Source organism: Lissotriton helveticus, chromosome 3_2 (assembly GCF_964261635.1).
Source record: "Lissotriton helveticus chromosome 3_2, aLisHel1.1, whole genome shotgun sequence".
NCBI classification, from domain to species: Eukaryota; Metazoa; Chordata; class Amphibia; order Caudata; family Salamandridae; genus Lissotriton; species Lissotriton helveticus.
This window is the reverse complement of record NC_136062.1, coordinates 508079041-508100417: the sequence shown is the minus strand read 5'-3', so window position 1 is coordinate 508100417 and position 21377 is coordinate 508079041. Positions and strand designations below refer to the sequence as shown.

The following is a 21377-nucleotide window of genomic DNA, read 5'->3' as shown; positions in this document are numbered from 1 at the left end:
TGAATCATTCTTTACATTAAAACCATCAATAATTTCTGCTTGGGAACCACACCAGACAATGAATATATCATTGATATAACAAGCCCACACAGCTATTTTGTGAGCCCATTGTTCATTGGTCTCAGCCGAGGTCATGTGCTTCTCCCATCAATATAAAAACAACATAAGCAAAGTCATTTAGATATTAAGATAATGACTGTTTTTTATGTTTTGCATGTTCCTCATGTTTAAATGTCCCATTATAAATGAGCCATAAAATGTGCTGACACAATGATCAATAGGATCAGAAAAGAAATGTTGATGGTTTTAATGTAAAGAATGATGAATTCGGTACAAAATGTCATTGGGGTCTCAACAAAGAACCATCCGCTCCACACACCCAATGACAAATGCCAGTCATCTTAAAAAAAGTTCTGAAAGGAGAGGACAACCCCTCCCCACAACTTACTAAGCACACCTGTTAACACCTCAACATTCACATCCAACTGAACTTTCCAGCCAGATGCCTCTGCTCTGTCACTCTTTTCTTCACCCACGTTCCCCACATCTGCCAGACGAAAGCTCGAGGACAGTTTTCTCCTACCTTTGCCACAAAAACTGGAAAGAACTCCTCCACTACATCAGAGCCCCCAGCTCTGTCCATAAACTCAGAAAGAAATGGAAGACATTTGTCTTCCACTAGACGCCAGACAGGCCAGTATTCCCCATTTACAGGTACCAGGTCCTTCCAATTGATAGGTGTGCTCTAAACATAACAATAACAATAACATAACACTGATGAAAGTCAAGTCAATGCAGGGGAAGACAATAACACAACCGCATCTTAGTAGCAATGTTCTGCTCACCCTCTTTGACGTAAAGAAGCAAATCAACTTTTTTGCTGTTGCTCTATGTTGCATAAAATGTTAGCAATTCTGCATACTGTCTTCACTCGTCATCAAGTGTCTTCATTCTGCCTCCGTTGTTGCTTGTCCTCGTCTGTCCCCTATACTCTCTTATGAGGTTGGATTAATTTATTCTTCTGCTCTCCAAAACCTGGAATTCTATGACACATATAATCCCAATCCTGTGGTAATGTCTTAATATTGTGTATCATTGAGGACTAGAATTTGCTTGACTTCCCCTCAGTCCTTAAACAAAACAATGGGAAGACTCTAAGGCTAAAATTGTGCTTGTGTTTTTTTTACATGTGTATTGCCCGGTTGAAATGAAAAATACAATTATACAGAGAACTCTAGATTGTCTTTCTTTTTTATGCAGATTGCTTAATTTGTGAGCACTGTTTTGCTGTCCAAGTCAGTAGCTGCTCGGGTATCCTCAAGCAATGTTCTCCTGATGTGACTCACTGTGTCACAGGCCTAGAGAACAACACAGTGGGTGAGTGTCACATATCTGTAACATTTGAAATTCATCACCAATATATGGCAATTTATGCGTTGGCTGCATGCTTTCCTGCTTACCTTCAGAAGGCCCTTCTATTGTGTTCAAATGGGACAAATTTGTGATTGGCTAATATCATTATCAAAGCTTTATTTCGATATAAATATATCATACAAGCATTTTACAAATTATGTATAGAGAGTAATAAATATAAATTTTTTTTGGCAGGGGTACCATAGTAGCAAAAGGTTAAAAACACAACAAGGTGATACGATTTTCCCTTTTCTTTTCTCCGTACCTCCGATACATAATTGTGCAATCAATAAGTAACAATTCATCATAAGAAGAACACACAACACATGTTTTAAAAATAGATTAAACTATGTCAGCTTTGAAACAAATAAAAACAAGATTTAAAAAGGATCATCATCCAGAACATAACTTTTTCGATCTAATCACCCATGCCCAACTGAGAAATTTGGCCACACCGCAGGCCAGAGTGGTATTAGTGTCTGTTCGAAATATTCTTAATGCTTCACATTGATTCCTGGTTCCTAATTGACAACAAACAGGATTCAACCATTTTCTCCTTGAATTAGATTAAGCAATGCATGCGAACACAAGGTGCGGGATGCTTTCAACCACTCCATCGCAAGTGTGGGCAAAATAAATGTGTCTGATAGGGAGGCTTCCAACTGCTAGTGTGTTCGCGGACAGGAAGTCTAAACTGGATGTAAAGAGCCCTGTCTCTGGGTTTCTGGATAAAATCTAGATAGGGTTCTGGCTTGGAACCTGTTTGTGCAAGTGAAAATCATCAGTCAGCCTACCAAGGCTGTGGTTTCTAGTCTCCTGACTGTCACATGATCCTTGACAGAGGAGACATGGCAGACCTCATCTTTCTGGACCTCCCTGCAGGAGTGTTCACAGTCTCACACCCCGATCCTCATCAAGCATCTGCACCTGATCTGCATCCAAGGACCCATTCTCTGCTGGATCTGCTCCTTCTTAATAGATAGAACACAAGCTGTTAGCTTGGCATCATGCTCTTTGAAAGCCTGCAGACTCATCTGCCAAATTACTTAAGTTTGATCGATCAGCTGCTCTGTCTTCAATGCAAACATGATCCCTCTGTCCAGCATCATCTACTCACACAACATCAACATTCTCTCTAACGCAGAAAACATACATCTCATACTCTCCCTCTTGGACAAGTTCCACAAAACAAAACACATTTTTGCTGCCCTGATGACCAAAGTGGCTAACAGGATGAAAGACATTTGCACCTAACTCTACACCGACAAGACAGAAGTAGTATGGTTTGGCAAGAACACTACACCATGGGACTCCAATTGGTCCCATCTTGACTGGGAGCCACACCAACACCTGATGGCACAAGTCAGTGTTGTCACTGCATTTGCTTCCACACCCTTAAAATGCTGAGAAATATACTCAATTTGCTGCAAAGCAACACTACAGAAACTGTTACTCATGCCCTTGTTACCATTAGGGAAAACCCTTAATTCTGGGTTCACCAGACAGACATCTAGAAGTCCAGAGTCCATACAAAACCCAGCAGACAGGCTCATCCTCAACCTACTACATGGAACTCACATCCTACCACCCCTCAGGGAGCTTCCCTGTCTCCAGATACACAGACATGCTAATTTTAAACTCTTCACCTAAATGCACTACAAAACTTAGGAAACATTTTCCTGAATAGTCTAATTTTTTTCACACTAAACAGTCAGACACCTCCACAAGAATCTTATTCACACATCTCACACATTTACAGAACCAGATTAAGAGAATGGGCATTCTCCTACATCACTCCTGTGGTGTGGAACAGCCTCCCACTCCATATCAGAGCATCCCCTTCCCTTCTTGAATTCTGCAAGAAGCAAAAGACCTGTATTTTCAATTAACCAATTTATAATGGGCAGGGCTAAGCACACACAACCGCTAATTACCAGAATAATCTTGGGGGAAAGTGTAGTTTATAAATACACCAAAGAGATATATATATTACCTACTGGCGGTCGCCAGTAGGTAGTTATAGTTAGGATTGTTTTCCATAGGAAATCCGCAACATTCTATTGGGAATAGCTCTGGCGCCGGTTGAGGAATTTGTGTGAAATTTTCCAATTGGTATCAATTGGTGACTTCTCAATCCTCTTTGTCCAATCCATACAATGTCGACATTTGGTAAATCAAGGTTGTAAATACCTCTGTTAGTTGCATGTTTTTGAGCCCAGTGGACATAGCTATGCCCCACAAACCAGACTTTTGTCATTTTGAAGATAGCTGTGTGAAGGTAGGTGTGCTTCTAGTCAGATGAGTTGTGGGAATGAAATGGCAGTTTGATTATGAAAAAAAAGTGTTTGAGAATCAGTGCAGATGAATAAGTAGAAATGATTGGAGCTTTCTTAAAAATCTCCACTGAAAATTAGGGTGCATGCTTTTTCTTTTGTAAGAAGTCATTTCAATGGTTGAGAAAAAGTCATTTAAAGAAACATTGCATTTCATTAGCTAGTAGATTGAGAGGTCAAGCAGGCTTGATGGATTTCTTTGCAACATAGTAAAATGAACTTGTGAACTCTGTGTTGGTTTTAGAGGGAGTCACCATGGTTACTTGGTGAATGAGCACTGGGGGGATGGGTGAATGTTATGTGAGTTTCAAAGTCTTGAAATCTTCAACCAATTAAAATGTGTAGTTTGGTTTTGAATTTAGGGGGGAATCATTGTAATTGGCTATGTGCAAGAATATGGTTCTGAAATGAGAAAGAATCTGTGCCATTATTGAAAGGCTCCCAGTGAAGGAAGCATTGTTCAGAGTTTCTGCTTAAGAATATCTGTTGTATGTGACTGACACTGTTTGACATCTTCCAAACCATTTTTAAAGGTGAGTAAAGATTCTTTTAAAAAAGATAGAGAGTTTAAAGATGTTTTACAAGTATCATAGTGTGTGTCTCTGTGATGTAAGGAATTATATTTTTATCTTTTTCTATAATGTTAGCTGTGTGTTTATATGGTAATCTTTTTTATAAATTGTTTTTTATGCTTGAATTCAATGCTGGTTTAGAACTTGTGTGATGGTTTCATTGGAGTTGTAAATATGGTCATTGTTTTTAAGCACATTGTGCAACCTTTAACATGGGTGGAAGGAGTGAATGTCTGGAGAGGGATATGAATAGCAGATAGAAACCCATATGAAATGCTGGGGAGATGCATAAACACACAGCTATGTCAAAGATTGTGCACGCAGCTTGTAAATATGCAGGCAGACAAAGCAATCTTTGACATAGCTGTGTGTTTATAAGGGAGACTCCCACAGTTATAAGATCTCTCATCGCATTTCATATTCTTGTCTGGGTGTATATTTACAAGCTGTGTACACAATCTTTGACATAGCTGTGTGTTTATAAGGTAGACCCTGACAATGTTAACATCTCTCACATTAGATAAGGTAAGGTCATGGGATTGCCCCATGTGAAAGGATGCATTGCTGGAATATATATATATTTTTTTAAATGTTACACTGTTTTTCCCTGTGGTGCGCTTGAGGGCCTCATTTATGAGGCCATGCGTCACTTTTATGCCGCCGGTGCGTCACTTTTCGTGACACAGCAGTGGTGTAAAAATTGCACCTTGTTGAGTTATATTTACAAAGTGACGCATCTAGGTAGATGTGTCACTTTGTAAAGCCCTGTGCCATATTATATGTTCGTTAGGTGTAATGTATGCAAAGGGGGCGTATTGACGCAAAGAAGGGTTGTACAAATGACGCAGTGAAATCTATGAGATTTTACTGCGTCAATGGTGGACGCTGTTGTGTCAAAATTTTGCACCTGCCTCACAGCAGGTGTAAGACTGACACAGGCCCTTTCGTTTATGGCTTGCCCCATGTGAAAGAATGCATTGCTGGAAATTATTTTTTTAAATGGTATAAATTGAGATAGAATATACAAAAAAAGAGAAACATATTTACAATATGCGTGCGCAATCTTTGACATAGTTGTGTGTTTATGCATTTTCCCACCAATGCTGTGAGAGATGTTAACATTGTGAGAGTGTACCTTATATATATATATTAATATCGTGGACATGTGCCTAAGATCACACTGATGGGTGAATTAAGCTTCACTCACAGTGTGATCTTAGGCAGATTAGCAGGATGTTACATGTAATGAGAAGTTAATGTTATGTGTTGCTTATATATAGGTGGCCTGTTTTTCGTCTGTAGAGAAAGTGAAATAATATGAGCAGAGAAACACATACTGCTTGCAGAGACAGACATGGTACATTATATCTAACATTCTGATCATGTGCCTAAGATCACACTGTGAGTGAAGCTTGATTCACCCATCACTGTGATCTTAAGCAGAGTCACACATACTGTTGGCAGAGACAGACATGGTACATTATATCTAACATTCTGATTATGTGCCTAAGATCACACTGTGACTGAAGCTTGATTCACCTATTATTGTGATGTTAGGCAGAGTCACATATACTGTCGGCAGGGATAGACATGGTACATTATAAGTAAAATTGTATTAAGTCTAAAATCACACTGTGAGTGAAGCTTGCTATAATGAACAACTAGAGTGCTAACATTTAGAATATATGGCAAATGTGTGACACATCTGAATGCCTTCTTGATGGAACTAAAGTAAACAAGCATTGAACATACAATAGATTTGGTGTGATCTTAGGCACATGTGCACCATATTACATGTAATCTACCATCTCTTTGTCTGCAAGCAGTATATATGTTTCTGCTGATATTATTTCAAATTATTTTCAGGCGAAAAACAGACAACCTATCTATAAACAAGACATAACATTAAATAATAAATAATATTTAACATTGTGGAAGCGGTTTGTAAGTATGCCAATGAAACCTTTACACTATTTCTGGACCAGCATTAATATCAAACATTGAAAATTTATGGCAAATGTTTGACACATCTGAATGTTTTGTTGATGGAACCTAAGTAAACAAGCATTGAAAATGCAATAGATTTGGTGTGATATTAGGCACATGTCCATGATATTACATGTAATGTACCATCTCTGTCTGTGGAAGCAGTATGTGTGTCTCTGCACAAATTATTTCTCTGTATCTACAGGTCAAAAACAGGCCACCTATATATTAAGAAGATATAACATTAATTAGTAAATTATATCTAACATTGTGCAAGCAGTTTGTAAATATGCCAATGAAACCTTTACACTATCTCTGGACCAGCATTAATGTCAAACATTCAGAATTTATGGCAAATGTGTGAAACATCTGAATGCTTTTTTGATGGAATCAAAGTAAACAAGCATTGAAAATGCAGTAGATCTCGCCCTCGGTGTCACACATACTGTTGGCAGTGACAGACATGGTACATTATATCTAAAAAACAATTAATCTGTCTAAGATTACACTGTGAGTGAAGCTTGAAATAATGAGCAACTAGAGTGCTAACAATCTAAATTTATGGCAAATGTGTGACGCATCTGACTGCTTTCTTGATGGAAGCAAGGTAAACAAGCATTGAAAATGCAATATATTTGGTGTGATCTGAGGCACATGTGCACGATATTACATGTAATCTACCATCTCTGTCTGTGCAAGCACTATGTGTGTCTCTGCACTAATTATTTCTCTGTATCTACAGGCCAAAAACAGACCACCTATATATAAACAAGACATAAAAATGAATTAGTTAATCATGTTTGACTCAAAGCAAAGCACATGTAATGTAAATGAGGCTTTTGCTGTATACTATTGTTTATATTGTTTATTTATTGTAATTGCTTTGTGTTTGTAGTGGTCTATAATATGTTATTTTTTGTTTTCCACAGATTACAATCATCTATACAAGCAAAGAGAAAGATGCCTTCTAAAACAAGGAGAGCAAAAAATGATAAGAGAAAATTAAGGTCTAAGGAAAAAGAAAATCAAGAACCAACCAAAATATAATCTTCAGAGAAAAAGAAAAATGCTCCTGGTAAGCAAAGTACACATTTTCTCAGGAAGTTATTGAAATTTGAAGCAAAAAAAAGTTTTTAAAATAAGAAGAATGAGACACGTGTAATTTCGAAAAAGACAGGATGTTCTTCTACAATTGTTAGACGTGTACAAGGAGACAATATTTTGAAAAACGATAGAAGAAGCAAACAATTTTCTGACATTCGTAGACGAATGTTTTACAACAGGATTATATCCAATTTATTAAAAAATATAAAAAGGTATAAAAAAAGACAGTTTTTTACAAGAAAAAAAAACATAGTTAAGATCGTGGATGAAGCATTTAAAGTGAAAAATAAATTGTTTTGTTTAGTAATGAATAGAATTTGTACACTTGATACGATAATTAATGTGTTTAAATCAAAATGTAAGTGGAGGAGAGTAATTAATCGAACTAATTTTTGTGATGTTTTTTCTGGAGAAACGAAGCATAGTTCAAGTTCTGAGCCATTTTTTAATGAAGAAAGTTACTTTCAGGATAATGATTTGGTGCATGCAGTTGACACCAGTGGTCGAGCATATGAGGTAAAGGACGGTTGTCCAGTTGAAAAAGAAGAGATTGTGCCTAGAAATACAGAAGAGGTGTTAGCTGATGAAGTTTTAGGGAGATGTCCTAAGGCTCCAGTGTATACATGGAATTGTAGTAGTATTTGTAGTGTCCGACAGGAATCAATTGATTTGTTTCGCACTTTCTTACGGACATATAATAAGAAATCTGTGAAACAAAAAATGAAAATTTTACAAGAGTTAGATCCTTGTAGAGTGAGAGAAAAAACAGGTTTGCAAGGGCATTCACTGGCTTGTATGTCAGAGTGTTTTTCACCATTTTAGGATGTTAGCAGTGCATCATAATAAAGTGAGGAAATTAGTGAGAAGGTTGCACTATGCAAAAAGTCCAGCACTTAAACTAAAACAGTTAAACAGTGCTCTTTTGCATGGAACTGAATTAGAGGTCAAAAACATTTGTAATGAAATTGAGTTTTGTTACTTTGGTGAAAAAGAGGTTAGTGCAGAAATTGATACCATAATGGAAGGTAATGTAGAAGAGAATGTAGAGATTTTAAGTACAGAAAAATTTGAAAATGAAATTATAAAATTTAAGGTCAATTCAAGTGAAAGGCCTAATTTGTCTTGTGTTTGTTGTCGAAGGACTCATTATAAGCATCAGACTAGATTAGTTGATTTATATGTAAAAAGCGAAAAGATAAATAATAATGAGTGGAAGGATTTTGCAACTTATTTGTTGGTTGAAAATTGTTTTGATTTGTGCTCTGATCAACGTATTTGTACATATTGCTATAATAAATTAAATGAAAACAGAATGCCTGCTAGAGCTGTTTATAATAATCTGGAGTTGGTAGACATTCCTTCTGAATTGATGGATTTAAATACCTATGAGTCTATTCTGATTCAATGTGTGCATCCTTTTCAGGATACTGTTCACATGGAGCCTAAGACAGGGAAATTTCCTCCTTCAGATTTACAGAGAGGATTAAAGGGAAGAGTTGTTTATTTGCCTCTAGATTTTAAGAAAAATATTGATACCATTGGTGTTGAAAAAGTAGAAGAGGAACCTCTGGTTATTCTAGTTAAAGGTGTTCCGACAAAAAGTAAGAAAATCTGGCAAGAATTAGTGGATGTTAAGAAAGTCAAGAAGGCAACGTTGTATCTGGTAAAAAATAATCAGTACTATAAAAATGTGTATGAGGGAGATGAGGAAACAACTGTACAAGACAACACTGATGTCTCTACTGGACAAATAGAAAAAGTTGATGTCTCTAGAAGTGAAGAAATTTACGAACATTATAGTGTTCATCCATTGCATTCCAAAGAAGTAATGGGGAATGCTATTGACTTGTTTCAGATGAAAAAAGCCGAAGGAAGTCCCATTAGTGTATGGGAAGAAAGTTTAGAAGCTCGTTGTTTTCCACAGTTATTTCCAACAGGTGAAGGTGGACGATATGATGACCGACCTGTTCAAATTCCTGCATCTGAATACCGGACTACAAGATTATATGCAGAAGATCCAAGGTTTCATCAATGCATTCCATATTTGTTCCATCTACTGTTTGAGAGTGACTTGTCTGGACTTTCCTATGCAGCGAACCATATATTGAAAAGTGGAACACATCTACAAATCTTTTCGGCAAGGGATTTTATGGATAAAGTGAAACTGCAAGACAGTGTTTTGGAATCTCAGCTAATTAATCTCATGGCATGTCAGCGTGGTACTAACGAGTATTGGTACCGTTGTCATGGTGAATTGAAATGTATGCTAAAAAACTTAGGAACTCCTACATGGTTCCTCACTCTTAGCTGTGCTGAGTATGCTTGGGAAGGCTTACTTAAATTTCTACGAGAGGCAAATAAAAACATTGAAAATATTGAATACAAGACACCTGGAGAACTGTGCTCTTTGGATCCAGTTAATGTATGCAGGTATTTTAATCATAGGTTTGAAGCTATGATGTCTTTTATTACAAACAAAAAAAATCCTCCGCTTGGAGAGGTGATGGATTTCTTTTGGAGAAAGGAGTATCAAGCAAGAGGTGCTCCTCATATACATATGCTGCTATGGATTAAAGATGCACCTAAATTTGGAACAGATTCAGATGAGAAAGTGATGAGTTTCATTGAGCAGTATTCTACATGTGCTGTTCCGAAAAGTACAGACGAAAACAATTTAAGACAGTAAGTTTTACGCTTTCAAACCCATCGTTGTGGGAAATACTGTCGTCGAAAATACAAATCCAAAGACAAGTTCTACACGAAATGTCGTTTTGCATTTCCACGTCTAGTAACATCGAAAGGAAGAGTCAACGATTTTATGTCTTCTCTGCGACATACTGTGACAAGAAAATCACCCAAAAATACATACAACCTAAGAAGAAATGAGGAATCCAAATTCATAAATGACTACAACGCAGTCATTTTATCCATGTGGAATGCTAACATGGATATTCAATATGTGGCTGACAACTCTATTGCTGTGGCTCGATATGTGACATCTTACATCACAAAATCAGAAAAGACAGAACTAAAGGAAATGTGGGAAGAAATTTCACATGAAAAGAGTCTAAGCAAGAAATTATACAGTTACAGTCTAAAGATGTTGTCGCATCGAGAAATTGGAGCGTATGAATGTTCTGATTGGTTGTCATCAGCAAGTCTATATGGCAAATCTAGAACCATTATTTGGGTGAGTCTAGGTCTTGCTGCAACACAAAACCGAGTTTTAAAATCTGTACAAGAAATTGAGTATTTGGCGGAAAAAGAACCAGACAGTACAGATATTTTAAAGACAAACATGTTGGATACATACTATCCAAATAGAAGTACTCACCTTGAGAACGCTTGTCTCTATGAAGTTCTGCAAACCCACACTTTTAAAAGGAACGTCACAGAAGACATCAATAAAGGTGTATATGCTGTAATTGGATGTGAAGGCTGTTTAGTAAAACAAAGAAAATGCCATTTGATTAATCATCGAAAATTGAGTTGTGATTCTCCAGACAAAAGAGAATTTTATTACTTAGCATTTTTACAACTCTTTAAACCTTGGCATAGAGAAGAGGAACTACTTGGAGATTTTCTTACTTATGAAGATTCGTTCAATGCAACCAAAGAAACCATAGAATGTCCTGTTTTTTCAAGTTATCTACAGCAGAGATTGCTAGAGACAGTTCTCAAGACAGTCAGAGTTCTGCTTCATTGAGTCAGGATCCACTAGGAGGACCAATTATACAAAATGAAGCTGCCACTGCCATGGATGAAGTTGAAAGAGACATGGAACAAGCTCAGGAGGATGTACTTGATTTAGAAGATTTGGAAAAAGAACTAAACGTTGAGCAGAGACAAATATATGACGAAGTCACACAAAAAATTGAGCATGGTTTATCACATGAGAAAAAAGAGTGCTCATGTACATCATTTGTGCCTATCCGACTATATGTCAGTGGAGAAGCAGGAACTGGGAAAAGCTTCCTGATTAAAGTGATTGCAACATATTTGCAGAAAACAACGGAGTCATCGCTCTCTTGTGTTGTTACCGCTCCAACTGGGTTGGCAGCACACAACATTAAAGGAATTACTTTACATCGCTTATTGACGCTGCCAGTGGAGCATGATAACAAATTACAATACCACAAGCTATCTGGAGAAGCTTGTTGTGAAGTTTCAAGAGTACTAAAGAAAATGAAACTTCTTATCATTGATGAAGTAAGCATGGTATCAAATGTAATGCTTGCTTTTGTGCATTTAAGAATGCCAGAAACTCTTAAAACAGACTATGATGTGTTATTTGGAGGAAAACACATCATTGTTTTAGGAGATTTACTGCAACTAACTCCAGTGAAAGGACAGCCAGTGTTTAAAATGCTTACGCATGAAGATACCAGGAAGTGTTTAGGAAGCATTGGAAATGTTAACATATGGCTAAATTTCAAATATGCAGAACTGCTTCAAAATATGCGACAGGCAAAGGATGAAGATTATAAAAATATTCTACAAGATGTAAGAATTGGAAAATTAACTGAGCATGGAAAAGAAGCGTTACATGCATGATTAATTTCAAATTTGTTTCCAAAGGAAAATATTCTTCCTGAGATTATTTTTAAGAAAATTCCTGAAAACAAGTCTGTCATATGCTTGATGCCAACTCTAAAAGAATGTTCAATCTTCAATACCAAAATGTTAAAGTTGGAAAATCAATAGATTGTGAAACTGGAAGCTATTGATAAAATAGAACATGAAGGAGCCACTATTATTTTGTCCGAATAATTGAAAACAAAATTGGATTCTTTAGAGAAGACAATATCCAAAACTGCTGGTATGGAAAAGACTCTGTATGCATCTTTAAATTGTCGTATAATTTTACCACGTAATTTACATGTGGAAAGAGGTTTAGTAAATGGAGCAATGGGTCATGTTGTAGATTTTGTGAATTACCGAAATAGAGATGGAATTGAAATTATAAAAATTTAATTTGACGGTATTGAAGAAGTACAACAAGTCACTCGTTGTTCTGCTCGCTTTTTGCTAGTGAAAGATTTATATGTCTGCAGAAAACAGTTTCCTGTTTCTTTAGCATGTGCAGTAACTATTCATAAATCTCAAGGTTTAAGTGTTGATACTGCTTTCGTGAATATTGGAAATTCTGTGTTCAAGGAGGGCATGGCATATGTTGCTTTATCTCGAGTGAGAACTTTATCTGGATTGTACTTGATTGATTTTGATGAGACAAAGATTAATGCAGATCTAAATTGTGTAAAAGAATATAATAGGTTAAGAAAAGAGTATGCTCCAAATTGACCTCAATATCCTCTGTTTGAAAAGCGTGTGGTTGGCCGAAAAAGAAGAAATGAGAAAAACTGCAGTAAATTTGTAGCAAAAAGAAAAAAAGTAGATGAACCAGTAATTGTAAGCAGAAAGGACATGGATTCAGTTAAAGATGTTGTTGGATTTCAGTTTGAAAATAGTTCTGGTGTCAACTGCTATGCTAATGTAGTGGTTAATGTTGTTTTCCTTCTCCAAACTGTAAAAGAACAGATTGCTGAAAATCGTGATCAAACACTTCATTGTTTATTAAATTCTGTGTTTGGGAAATGTAGCAGTGATAGAACAAAAATACAAAGTGTTTCTTAAATTCGAAAGGTTTTAGACATATGTTCTGGTCTAAATCAATTTTCACAGAATATTCAGCAAGATTGTCAGGAATTTCTAATGTATATGCTTGTTGTTTTACAAGATGAAGGAGTAGATGTAGAAAATATTTTTGGCCTTTCTTATAAATGGCAACATGCCTGTGACAATTGCTCCCTTTCAAGTAGTACTACAGTAGACACTGAAAGATTTATTCATTTGACTTTTCCAGACTGCAAATCAGTGTCTTTAAATAATCTAGTTAGAGCAGCAAATCAAAACATGGTGTGTAGTCAATGTAAATCTGAAATGTTATCAACTTTATTTTTAAGAAGATATGGACAGTATGTTATTTTAATGTTCCAACGATGTAGACCTGATGGCTTCTCAATTATCAATTTCAGGAAGAACCTTTACAACTGCAGCAATTATTTACCGTGATGGTCCTTCCACAACATCAGGACACTACACAGCTTATTTAAAATGTCAAAAAGGTTGGCAGCTCTGTAATGATCCTCAATTGACTTTTAAACAACGTTTGCCTTCTGACTTACTAAATTCTTACCTGGTGTTCTTACAACCGAAATTTTAGGGAAGGTAATTGACCTATGAAGATTGCAGCAGTTAATATAACTTAGTTTACTCTTCAAAATTACTTTCTGAATGAGAGTGATGAAGGTAATAAATAACATGTAGTTCTCATAGAGATAGTATACATAAAGTGTGCTGTGAGTATTATAGGAATAATTTATTAAATGTAAGCTAGAGATGTAATGTAAAAAATATTTTTAAAGCGCAACTAACACCTAGCGGTTTCTTGGCGCTCGAGCAGAAGGGGGTAGACAGTAAACAAGGGAAAAAGGCATTAGTCATAAGCATTACAGAACAGATAAGTCTTTAAAAGGGACCTAAAATGGGTGTAGTAGGAAGCAAGTCTTATGTTAAGTGGAAGGGAATTCCAAAAAGAGGGAGCAAGAAAAGAAAATCTCAATCCACCATGTTTCTTCCGTTTAAACACCGGAACCTTAAGCAAAGCCAGGTGAGCGGAACGAAGGTGGCGGGAGGGAACATAAGGGTGCAGTAATGAGGAGATGAAAGATGGACCAGTTCCGGCGAGGGACTTAAAAATGGTGCAACGAAGTTTAAATATACAACGCTGAAGCATAGGAAGCCAGTGAAGGGATTTCAACAAAGGGCGGACGTGTTGACGGTAAATAAGACGGGCAGCCTGGTTTTGAACAAGTTGCAACCTCTTCAGCAGGTAGGCCGGAATACCAGCATAAAGAGAGTTGGCGTAATCTATGCTCGAGATAACTAAGGCCAATAGAACTACAGTGAGGGCCTCAATGGTCAGGAAACGGACAATCTTTCGGATTTTCCGCAACTGGAAAAAACTGGAGGAGACTACAGCGTTGATCTGGGGCTTCATTGTAAGATCGTTGCTAATGAAAACCCCCAGACTTTTTGCTGAGTTAACTGGGTTGGGGGGGAACCCAACCTCACAGGCCAAAAGATGGATTTCCATGGGTTGGCAGCTCCCCTGACAAGGACCAACTCTGTCTTGTCGGGGTTAAGCTTGAGGTGGTTTGCCCCCATCCAGTCACTGATATAGCAAAGGGTGGACTGAAAATTAACAATAGACTGGTCCGAGGAGTCAATATTAAAAACTAGCTGGATGTCATCCGCGTAATTAAACGCGGTGACGTGACTACCTCGCAGGGAACGGATAAGGGGAGTCAGATATAAATTAAAAAGAAGGGGGGATAAGGAGGAACCATGCGGGACGACGCACGTCAGTCCGACCCCGTCGGCAATAAACCGAGAGAGCCGGACAGACTGCCGGCGGTTGTTCAGAAAGGAGCGGACCCAGTCAAGGGCGTTACCCCGAATGCCGGCCTCCTCGACACGGCCGACCAGGATATCATGGTCGACCGTGTCAAAGGCGGCTGACAATTCCAGGAGCACCAGAACCTGACTGATGTTAGAGTCCGCCCCTCTCGCAGTTCCTCCATAACTGAAAGAATAACTGACTCCATTGAGTGGGCGGATCTAAAACCGGCTTGTTGAGGATCAAGATATTGAGAATGTTCGATAAATGAGCTCAAAATGTTGGTAACATGAGACTCAAGAATCTGAATTGAAGTAAAACTCTTGATTCATAACGTGAAAGATGTTGGAGCTTTTCTTTCAGAAAGTCGGGTAAATGAGACATTACGAAAACAGTGGACTAATTTCCATAAAAAAGGACTTTCCATATACTATTTGGCCTCGTGGAAAAGTGGATGGATCAAAAGTGAGTTTAGATATGGTTTTAAAAAAATTACATTATTTTAGTAGTTATTTAATGGGTTTTTTAAACACAATCATTTTGATTGTGTTTTTTTTTGCCCGCTGTTATATGATGAGTACTTTTGAAGTCACTGTTTTAAGTGAAATTCAATATATTCTGAGAACAGCAAAAATAAACCATTTAACATGTTGAAATTATTTTGTATTATTAAATATATAATATTATCCCGTTCTCTTATACTCACTTACCTATTTCCACCCTCTATCATTTCTCTTAATTTACCCTCACTGGCCTTTTTTGACTCTCCCTCACCTCCCTTCCCTTATTCCATTTTCCACACTTATTCTCATTAACCACTCCTTCACGGCTCATTACCTCTCTCCCATCCACCAATTTCTAGCTGTCAGTCACTCTACTTCACTCCCCTTACCTTTGTTTCTTTTCTTTATTCCCTCAATAATGCTCCTTCTATCATTCACCTTATTACATTTCACTCACTTCTTTTCTCACTTCCTATATCCTCTCACATCCTCACTCCCTTTCCATCACAGCCTGTCTCTTAACTTCAGTCTCTGGATCCTCTCAATGTATCACTCCTCTTCCGTCATGCTTACTCCCTAAAAATGACCCACACTCCCTTCCTTACCTTGCTTTGCTCTCTTACTCAGTTCTTTTGTGTCACTCTTTCTTTTACTAGCTGTATATTCTTACTCCTTTACTTTGTTTGTCTCAAGCTCACTTGCTTTTTTTCTCTCTTTATTTTTCCTTTTTCATCAACCTTCCTGCCCTTCACTCACCCTCAATTACCCTTGTTAATCTCCTACTTTGTCTCTTGTATTGTAAAATATATATTATAAATATTGTAACCTATTTTGTTTTGTCTTTCACAGATATAAATTTAAATGAAAATATCTAAGTAAATTGATATTACTTATAAGGTAAGTTTGATGTAGAATATTTATTTTCTCTATACTATTTTCCATAAACTCACTACTCTTCTTTGATATTCCCACATCTCTTTTTTCTTATAGCGCTTGCCTCACTTATTTTAAATCCCCACATTTACTCTCTTTTTTCACACTCTTTTCTTACTCTCACCTTCTTTCAGGTGTACTCTTTTATTTTCTTTCCTCTGTCTTCTCTTACTTTTTTGTTTTATTTTTCTTCCCTTCCTTTACTGTCTTTACTCCACTTCACTAATTCCTTCTCTTACTCCCTGTGTCCTCTTACTTCTACACTCCCCTTACCTCATTCTCTCTGTCTCCTTAGTCTCTCACTCGTCTTCTGTCGAGATCACTCCCTATAACTTAGTTATAGTCACACACTCTCCTTTTTTGATACCTTCTCTTTTACTTACCTTCCTCTCTCTTCCCATTCTTTGCTTTTTCATTCTTTTCCTTTCTCTTACTCTTCTTACTCCACTTCAATGACTCCTTTTCTCAAATCCTCTGTCTTCTAATTTTTTCACTCCACTTTTCTCAGTCTTTTTCTATTACCCTCAAATAATTTCCAGCAATGCATCTTTTCACATTGGGGCAAGTCTCACGTGAAAGTACCTGCATCAGTCTTACGCCTGCTTTGAGGCAGATGCAAGATTTTGATACAACTGCGTCCTAAAAGTGATGCAGTGAAATCTTATAGATTTCACTGTGTTACTTCTATGAATTTTACTTGCGTCAATACGCCCCTTTTGCATACATTACATCTGACGCAGGTATAATGTGGCGCAGGGGTTTACAAAGTGACGTATCTACCTAGATATGTCACTTTGTAAATATGACTCAACAAGGTACAATTTTTACACCACTGGTGCGTCACAAAAAGTGACGCACCGGCGGTGTAAAAGTGACACATGGCCTCATAAATGATGCCCTGAAGCACAACACAGAGAAAAACAGTGTAAAAAATTATAGTACATTTTTTTTTTCAAGAAATGCATCTTTTCACATGGGGCCAGCCCGATGTGAAAGGGCTTGCGTCAGTCTTAGGCCTGCTGTGAGGCAGGTGCAAGATTTTAACACAACAGCATCCTGAAAGTGACACAGTGAAGTCTCTTAGATGTTACTGTGTCACTTGTACGACCCATCTTTGTGTCAATACACCCCCTTTGCATATATTATACCTGGTGCAGGTATAATGTGGCGCAAGGGTTTACAAAGTGACACATCTACCTAAATGCATTACTTTGTAAATATGACTCAACCAGGTGTAATTTTTACACCACTGGTGCGTCACAAAAAGTGACGCACTGGCGCCCTAAAAGTGACACATGTCCTCATAAATGAGGTACTGAAGCACACCATAGGGAAAAACAGGTCTTCTCTTTTATTTTATTTCCTTTCTCTTGTTTTAATTCATTGTTTTATATATTTCCTTTATTTTATTCTCCTGACTCCACTTCAATTACTACTTCTTTTTCTTTGTCTGTCTTCTTAGTTCTACGCTTCCCTTCCTTTAATGTCTTTCTGTTAGCCTAATTCTCTCCATCCCTTTAGTCTCTCACTTTTCTTCTGTCACGCTCACTGCCTATAACTCATCCATACTCATACACTCACATTCTTTCAGACCTTATACTTTACTTTCTTTCCTATCTTTTCCCATCCTTCACTCCTTCACTCTTTTCACTTTCCTTACTCCTCTTTCTGCAGTTCAGTAACTGCTTCTGTCAATCCCTCTGTCCTCTAACTTACTCACTCCCCTTTTCTCACTCTCTCAGTGTTACCGCCATTCTCTCCGTCCTCTTAGTCTCTCACTCCTCTTCCATAATGCTCACTCCCTATTAGTGAGCCATACTCTCACACTCATCTTTTTTCAGACCTTCTCTTTTACTTTCCTTCCTCTCTCTACACTCCCCCTTACCAGCATAAATTATGTAAAACATCCAAAATTGTTCAAAAGTGCCACTAACAGAGTCAGTGAATTCAATTGGCCTACTAGTACTTTACTAGTACTACTGTCAGTCTCTCCTCCGAATCCTAGCCCATTATTCTGCCTCCCCAAAATTCTTATCTTACCTGTGATTCGTGTTTGAGAATAGAGCTAGGCACAGCGCTGGCTGCATGGCAAATGGCGGTTACGGTTGCCCATGAAATCCATCCAGGACCGAAATTCCTTTGTTATGGTGTTAGTAGGAGTGGTACCACACTAGCAGTAGCAGCATATAAAAAACAAATGTAAAAAAATGAGAGATTGAGTTGCCTGAGAGGAGTATTAGAAGGAACAGAAGCCTAAGCAATGCTGAAGATAAGTATGGGGAACAAAAATTGCATGGATGATTATGGCTACAACAAGAACAGTGACACAGCAGCGTAACAAGTATTCTTGACATGTAGGAGGATGATGTTGACGATAGATCCAATCGATGGTGGGCATGAAATTCAGAACTTATTTTAAAATACTAATTGTTGTTTTTTTAACCAGAATTACAATATCCTAGGATTCATCTAGCTGCCTTAAAATAGATTTGAAGAGGTTACTTGCACCTTATCCTCCCCAGCAAGTGTGTGGAATTATTGTTGTCATTTAGTCACACCTCAATGAAAACCACACAGCCCAGGGGAAGAGGGTTAGGGTTTGAAAATTGGATGGGAATGGGGTTTGTGGGGAAAGTTTTGTGGAGAGAGGAAAAAAAAACACAGCATGGACAAACAACAAATGAAGATAAACAAATCTTTGGATACAAAGCTAGCCATAAATCTTAAAAGGGACATAAAGGAAGTACATGCATGAAGTTGTTTGCTAAATGGATTGGTTACTGAAAAGTAAGTAGTACTTTCTACAATGAACAAACTATGAAGAAACAATGTGACAGTACAGGACTGCAGTAATTACACAATTTCACTTGCCTTTCTGCCCTCAGAAAGAAGAACCACTTAGTACATTAAATTAGTTTAAAAAATAGCAAAGAAAAACGTATACAATGGCTGGAGGGATGAATTGAAGCAGAGAGCAAACAAATGCACAGAGTCACACTCATAGAAGTTCACAGTAATAACATTACTTAAAAGATAAGTAGAAATGAAGATGGACTACTCTGTAACTGTATGTTGTAGTTGTCCTCTTGAATTTGGGAAATTGCATGCATCCAGCCATTCCTCTTATTTGCGGTACTCCTCCATTCCATGTCACGCTCCGTTGATCAATGATGGTGACCAGAAGACACCTTGTCCGCTGCCTGCCTGGCAGATGCGGAATTGCGGATCAATAATGGTAAGCCTGAGTTCATCGTTTTTCCCATTGCACAGGGTAAAAGCCAGCCTGTCATTGTTGATGGAAAAACCGGAAGTGATATTAAAACGCCACGGAAAAAAAATATAAGGTGCGCGGTGTCTAGTACAAAAATAACACTTTCAGTTTCAGAATCGACAGTATTACATAGAAGCATCATTTCGAAAGTGCGTACTCTGAGTCTCCTTTTCAAGGATAGTAATTAGTAAGTATGGGTGAATTTTGCGGATCTTTCCCCTCAACCTAGGTGCAAACTGCCATTTTAGAACAAAATAAGACCTTCCCAGCAGTGCTCCCAGACCGCTAAACTCACTCCCAAAAATCAAGAACACCCCACAGTACCCTCCCAAAAACATGCAATACTGCTACCTGGCATGAGCCCTAACTTAAAATCGTGCCAAAACGCACCATGAAACTAGGCCCAAAACCCCCCTTTTCCATCATGGATTTTCTTCAAACCACTTGCAATCAAAATTAGACCTTCCCAGCAGTGCTCCCAGACCACTCAACCCACCCACAAAAATCTAGAACATCCCCATGCAGCCCCCCAAAACATGCAATACTGCTAGGCCAAAGTTTAAATCGTGCCAAAACTAACCCTGGGCGAAGCACTGCGCTACGCTCGCGTAGTTTGCGAAGTTTGCACAACATTCGCACTACGCGAGCTGCACGTAGCACAGTGCGAACACACGTAGCGAATTGTAGCGTAGTGCAGCGGTCATTTTTTGCTTGTTCGCGGTCCTCAACGTCATGTTCGCGACCATGAGCAAGCAAAATGACATCTCGGGGAGACTCTCAACGCGGGGAGGTCAGGTTTCTCATTGCGAGTGGTCGTGGATGCTCGCGACCGCTCGCAATGAGAAACTACCAGTTAGTGTTGAGAAAGCTGCCGCTCGAGTAAAAATCTACTCGAGCGGCAGAAAACTACAGCTCGCACTGTGCAAGATGCAGTTTTCAATGATTGCACAGTGCGAACATGCATCCAGCACTGTGCAATCATTGAAAATGCATCTTGCACAGTGCGAACATGCTACTACGCAGCTCGCGTAGTGCTAAATGAAGTTCGTGTAGTGCGAAGTGCACTTCGCGTAGCTTCGCGTAGCGCTACTTCGCGAACTACGCCCAGGGTTAGCAAAAACGCTCTCTGCAACTAGGCCCAAACCCCCCTTTACCACCATGGATTTTCTTCAAACCACTTGCAATCAAAATTAGACCTTCCCAGCAGTGCTCCCAGACCCGTCAACCCACTCCCAAAAATCTAGAACACCCCCAAGCAGCCCCACAAAAATATGCAATACAGCAAAAAAAAAACTTTTCCATCATGGATTTTCTTGAAACCACTTGCAATCAACATTAGACCTTCCCAGCAGTGCTCCCAGACCACACAACCCACCCCCAAAAATCTAGAACACCCCCAAGCAGCCCCCCAAAAACATGCAATACTATTAGGCCTAAGTTTAAATCGTACCAAAACGCTCTCAGCAACTAGGCCCAAACCCCACTTTTCCACCATGGATTTTCTTCAAACCACTTGCAATTAAAATTAGACCTTCCTTGCAGTGCTCCCACACCCCTCAACCCACCCCGAATATCTAGAACACACCCAAGCAGCCCCCCAAATACATGCAATACTTCTAGGCCTAAGTTTAAATCGTGTCAATATGCTCTCTGCAACTAGGCCCAAACCACCCTTTTCCACCGTGGAATATCTTCAAACCATTTGCAATCAAAATTAGACCACACAGCAGTGCTCCCAGACCCCTCAACCCACCCCCAAAAATTTAGAACACCCCCAAGCAGCCCCCCAAAAACATGCAATAC

At 38.3% G+C, this 21377-nt stretch overlaps 1 protein-coding gene across 1 annotated transcript in view; it reads left to right on the top strand.

Moving 5' to 3' along the window:
* The window catches only part of LOC144826119 (phospholipase A2 inhibitor gamma subunit B-like), a 327314-nt gene that overhangs the window by 8579 nt on the left and 297358 nt on the right, over positions 1-21377 (top strand). Inside the window, exon 2 of the mRNA XM_078684522.1 lies at positions 1261-1377. Coding sequence (XP_078540648.1) covers positions 1261-1377 — 117 coding nt within the window. The remainder of the gene's footprint in view (positions 1-1260; positions 1378-21377) is intronic.